This window comes from Spinacia oleracea, chromosome 6 (assembly GCF_020520425.1).
Source record: "Spinacia oleracea cultivar Varoflay chromosome 6, BTI_SOV_V1, whole genome shotgun sequence".
NCBI classification, from domain to species: Eukaryota; Viridiplantae; Streptophyta; class Magnoliopsida; order Caryophyllales; family Amaranthaceae; genus Spinacia; species Spinacia oleracea.
The window spans coordinates 62,849,163-62,855,326 of NC_079492.1; the positions used below are offsets into that span (position 1 = coordinate 62,849,163).

Below are 6,164 nucleotides of genomic sequence, written 5' to 3' on the forward strand. Positions count from 1 at the left end.
AATGAAACCAAATTTTCCGAACGATTTCAAGGACAAAGTGATCGCCCTAGACCACACTAAATAATTTTCCTTGCCCTTGAGGACCACGTGAGTAATCAAGTTTCCGGGCTAATCTATCGCCTGAGCTTAGGTACGTAGAACGGAGAAGAAACAAGTTTCCCGTCTTCCATGAGTACATACTAACACCCGGTGAAAAAAAAAAGGTATTTCAGGGTTTAGTGTTTGAGAGCTCTGATACCATGTTAGGAATTGTGTTTCCTTGGTTTGTATTTATGTAATTGCAGTTTATATACAAACTAATATAATGCCTTAGACTTACTAGGCCCAATGGATAATTAGGTTAGCAAACTAAATATAATAAGGCTCAACATCTTATTATTAGACGGTGACTTCATTGGCAAGTATGTGTTAAGTTCTATGTTTAATGTAGACTCTTTTTATTTTATTTTTATTTTTCTGATTTTTAGTACAATATGTTGTTGTAGACTTGTAGTTCTTGAACTACATTTGTACAACAATGGTCGACATATTCAAGAGGAATTGTCCATTTAAATCTGGATTGTTCCGTACTATGATAAATACTCAGTAATAATATATTAGTAGACGCGTAACTTGATCTACTGAACTACTCCGTAACATTATTAAACACATTATCAATATTTGAATCAATCACACTCAGGTAGCAAGTTATTTTATTTATTCTCAATCATATAATATAGTATTTCAAATACTAAAATACACATATAATACATCATACTCATAGACTTTTTACAATGACGACAAATATAAGGGTACATATTCAATCTCTAATTGATATTCATGCCACTTTTCACACTATTACAATAACCGAATACAATTAAATTTATATTTTTAAACTTAAGGATTTGTTGAGCCAGGTTCTCCAACTCCCACCCCGTTTTTGTGAAATCATGTGTGATCTTGCTTCAGTCATGTTTGATTCCTGCTCCGGCTTCTTGCACAACACAAAGTTCCTCCCTCCACATGATCCTATCTCGTCCCATGGGCTCAACGCTGTATATTTAATCATTATCTTCATTAAATTACGAAGACGTATGTATGTGCATTAAAATAAAATTAACAAAATGTCATGCAAAAGAAATTGTTAATTTTGAACTAGTTGCAGGTGTAATAAACAAGTACGAAAATGATAATTGATAAAGGTCGCAACATGCGACCTTTAAATCGTGTCACAATGATGACATAACATGCTTATCTGTTATGATTTGAATTGGAAACTAAAATATTAACTTATATTTCCTCAGTTCTGGAAATATCGCACCATGGTTGACTTTTACTCTTTCAATCATTACTTTGACTCTTAATATCCCAAATCGTTGCCAGTAAAATTATAAAAAATTAATATGTAGAAATATATATCGATGCGAATCTAACATGACCCTACATTACTAAAATTTAATTACGCACGAATCACAAAAAATGGCCAACGTCAAAAAAACAAATGGTGCGATATTTTCCGGAACAGAGAAAGTATAACTTATTATACATGTTTCCAAAAAAGGTAGGACAATCTTAATTTTCTAATTTGTTTCCTTCTTTATATCGACTACCTTACTTACTTATTTTTATAGTAAAAAATATTGCATAGATAATAAAATATCCTGATGACTCATAGCATACGTGACGCCTATTTGTACTAATTAAACTCCTACACATAAAATTGCGACAACTAAATATTGTCGTAACTTGCAACTTTTATCATCACCTAAGTAACTATATCCCATATCATTTTGTAATAATTCATGTTATGTAATTCAAATTTAATGTATGAATAGTGCAAAAGTTAAAGTGTTGCGAGAATTCTATAACGAGGAGCAATATTGTTAAGGATAAAAAAAACCCGAAGAAGTTTCAGTTCATCCGATTGATCTGGTACTAACGTAGAAAATATTACGTTTCTAATCGCAACGTTCGTGAAACTGCCGTTACGATTGCGGGAGGGTGTTAAGGATAACGTAGTTATCTTAGAGGATAGAATATCATATGAGATAGAGTTATGTGATATGACATGAAATAGAAGTTTATAGGACTTAGGAACCCTACAAAATGTAGGACATCTAGTTTGTAATATAAATAGAGGCGTATGCCACAAATAATATAACAAATCAAATATATTCTCCATAATTTAACAAATATGAATGAAGAAAATAAAGTAAAAGTGGGTGGAAATTAGGAAAAGACAGAGAGAAGAGTGTGTGGGAAATTTACCATCAGAAGCAGCATGGGAACAGTAAAGAAGAAACTTGTTAGAATCAGAACCCATAACAGGAAGACGACCTTCCTTAGCATACAACTTCAAAGCACTGTCAATAACTCCACAAACAACATCTTCCTCATTTACTAGAAACCTCAAAGGCCCTGCACTTCCTAACACATTCACAATTACCAACAACCGTTTGTTGCTACTACTGTTGTCGAAACCTCCCTTTCGACACTCAAAACAGTTTCCCTTCTTGTTACTAGAACCGCTCTTCTTCATCTCCCCCGAGTAAGAGTGCGAGTAGGAGCTCATGATCATCTTATTATCTGAAAAGTTCCTCCTCATTTTTGTAACAGAAGAGTGTAGGTAAGTTTAAGGGTCAAGGCCGTGGCAGCGGTAGTACCAAGCTTGTTTACAGGAGATGAAAGAAGTCGTCCTGACCGCCTGTGAGATAAGAGGTTCAATGGAAGGAGCTGATTTTAAATAATATGGAGACGGCATGAAAGAAGAAGCGGAGTTGCTCCTAAATGTGTGTACCATTCAACCTGTGTTTCAGATTAGGGTGACGATAAATGTTTCGATATTGTTTCTGAACATGGAAATTTTGAAGGAAGTGGTGTGAAAAATGGGACAATTCATGGAAGGATATAAATAAAAGGAACTCCGTACGATCGAGCTAATTAAGTCGTATGTATGTCGACAAACAACACAGGTGTTTCTGGGGCTGGTGTAACTGTACAATTAAGGGTATATGCTTTTAAACAAACAATTTCTTCTCTAAATTTAATATTGCTGATTAGATTGTGGCAGATAGCTTGGTGTGGACATAGTGACGGTGTGACGCGCTAAGGATTATTTTATTTACCCAAATCTTATATGAGACTGTCTTCACCCTTTACTGATGGTGAGACCAGTTCACACTTGCGAATTTAGGTATGTTACTTCTATAATTTAGACATACCTTCTTAGTTTAGGTATGTTACTTCTATAGTTTAGACATGTTATTTTTTTTTTTTTTTATAATTTTAGAGGAAGTACTTTTTTTTAGTTTAGGTGTGTTACTTCTATAGTTTATACATGTTACTTTTTTATACGGAGTAGTTCTAGGGGAGATACCTTATTAGTTTGGGTATGTTACTTCTATCGTTTAGACATATTACTTTTTTTTTTAATAATTTTAGGGGAGGTATTTTTTTTAGTTTAGGTATGTTACTTCTATAGTTTAGACATGTTACTTTTTTTTATATAATTTTAGATGAGGTACTTTTTTAGTTTAGGTATTTTACTTCTATAGTTTAGACATGTTACTTTTTTTATACGGAATAGTTTTAGGGGAGGTACATTTTTAGTTTAGGTATGTTACTTCTACAGTTTAGACATGTTACTTTTTTTTATATATAATTTTAGAGGAGGTACTTTTTTAGTTTAGGTATGTTACTTCTATAGTTTAGATATGTTATTTTTTTTTATATAGTTTTAGGGGAGGTACGCTATTGGTTTCGCGCTCGTCACACCATCAAGTTGATGGTGTGACTGGTCTCACAGGAGACGCGCTGTTTTATTTATTTTGGGAGATTGCGCTCGTCTATTGTGTACTTGGGTGTACACTTAAAATGCTTGGAATTAAACGCAACTTAATTAAATTGGTGAGAACTCGTGTGGAAGACCGACGATTAATTGCACGTCAACACAAATACCACTCCCTCCGTATTCATTGAAGTGATACACTTGGCCGGGCACGGGTATTAAGAAGAAGAATTGAATGAAATAAAAATAATAAAACAAGTGGGGTTGAGTAGATATTTTAATAAGTAAAAAAATTGGGGACCATGTCATTTTAGGGGATGGGGGATGGGGGATGAGGGTGGGGTGTAGATGAAGGAAATAATGCCCTTGGTCCAAGTATGCATTCAATGTTAAGTCTAATAAATGCGGTTCAGTATTAATTAACAAGTTAATAATTCAGTGAGATCAAGTGAGCTGAATGCCTAGCTAGAGGCCGCTTCAGTTCAAGTGGAATTAATGATATTAATCCACAGCTTACTCTTGACTGAACCCGTAGGGTCACACAAATAGTACGTAAACGGATCAAGTATTTAATAGCATTAAATACTCCATCTATGAATATTCGGAACCGACGGATCTTGGTTTCAGTGGGAGCTAAGATCGTCACAGGCAAGGAATGAATACTCCGGAAACGATGATATTGCCGGAAACGGAAATATGGATCGTATCGGAAATATAAATATTATCCAAGTCGTAGATGTTGCCGGAAACGGAAACATGGTACGTGTCGGAAAATATTATCGGAAATGGAAATATTGCCAGAATCGGAAATATTGCCGGAAACGGAAATATTGTCAGAATCGGAAATATTACCGGAATCGGAAAATAATTCCGGAAACGGAAATATTAAATATTTGTTCGAAACGGAAATTAATTCCGGAATCGGAAATATTAAATATTGTTCGTATCGGAAATGAATTCCGGAATCGGAAAATTTAATCGGAAGCGCATCGTACGAATAAGCATCGGACGAGACCTGCCGGACGAGGCCCAGCACGAAGCCAGGCCATCGCCCAGCAAGCCAAGCGCGCCGCACAAACAGCCACGCCAGGCCCAGCGCAAGGCCAGGCCCAGCAGGCTGCGCGCAGCGCGCAGCGCGCACAGCGCGCACAGCACGCGCAGCGCGCACAGCACGCGCAGCGCGCAGTGCGCGCGGGCGCTGAGTGGGCTGCTGCTCGCGCGCACGCATGGGGCCCATCGTGGCTGTCGTGCGTGTGTGTGCAAGTGTTTGTGTTCGTGCACGTTTCCTAAAACATGCAGAGTTCGGTTAATGATTAAATTCCTAATTCTATTTGATAAATTAATTAAATTAGAGTTCTTGTAGGATTCTAGGTTTAATTAATTTGTATCTGAATAGGATTTCGATTCCCTTTCCATACCGCTATAAATATGAGGCTAGGGCTCACAATTTATAACACAAGTTTCAAAGTATTCAAAGTGAGTTTTTGAGAGAAAAATTCAGTCACACATTTGCCTATAAAGTGCCGAAAATAATAGTACCTTAAGGGCGATTCTAGTTGGTCAATCTTAAGGCGGATCCGGACGTGCTGTGGACTATCTACGGAGGGACGACACTTGGAGTCCTAAAGACTTGTTCTTGTTCGGTTCGGACGCAGCTAGGGAAGGCACGCAACAAAGAGTATGCATCTAATCTATGCTAAATGATTATGTGTAAATAATATGTTTTCCTGGGTTTATGGTTTTTCCGCATGATTTATGAATTGTCATATGTATCATAACCTAACAGTGGTATCACGAGCCCCTTATTATTTTCATAATCTAAATTGCATGAACATGGTTAAATATTACAAATTTGCAAGAATTAAAAGGGGTGATTAATTTTCGTAATTGTTAATTAATTGCAAATTGCGTTTATTTAATTATACGTACGCAGTTTTTCGGCAGTTTCTTCGTTACTCATCCGAATTGAGTGATTTTTGTGTCAATTCCGCATGTAAAAAGCATTCTAAAATTTTGACAAAAATGATATTTTTCTGCCGAACCCAGAATTCTCAAATTCGAAGCCTAACTATGACTTTTCGAAGGTTTTAGTTTTTCGAATGCAAAATTTCGTAAATTTAAGATGTTAAATTAAATATTTGCGATTCTTGTTGATAAATCTTGAATTTTTGATTGACCTACTGCATATGTTTAACAAGTTTGAATGCCTAGTCTTGTTAATTATGCAATCTAATTTGTAATTATGATTAATTTGTTGAAAATTAGAATAATTTAGAATTAATTTGATTTTCATAATTAATTGTAATTTAATTAGAAACCTATGATTAAAAACCACCATAAAAAATGTAAATTTACGATAAATTTTAAATTTTTATGACCTAGACTTGAATCCATAACA

General features: G+C 35.3%; 1 protein-coding gene across 1 annotated transcript; it reads right to left on the bottom strand.

Annotated features, from left to right (window-relative positions):
* Window positions 1–657: 657 nt before the first annotated feature.
* Window positions 658–2,978, bottom strand: LOC110801808 (uncharacterized protein At4g22758). The gene is made up of 2 exons (XM_022007222.2): window positions 2,248–2,978; window positions 658–1,032 (listed from the first exon to the last, which is right to left on the bottom strand). Exons 1-2 carry the CDS (start codon window positions 2,582–2,584, stop codon window positions 863–865), a joined length of 507 nt encoding a protein of 168 aa, XP_021862914.1. The 5' UTR covers window positions 2,585–2,978; the 3' UTR covers window positions 658–862.
* Between the last annotated feature and the right edge of the window lie 3,186 nt (window positions 2,979–6,164).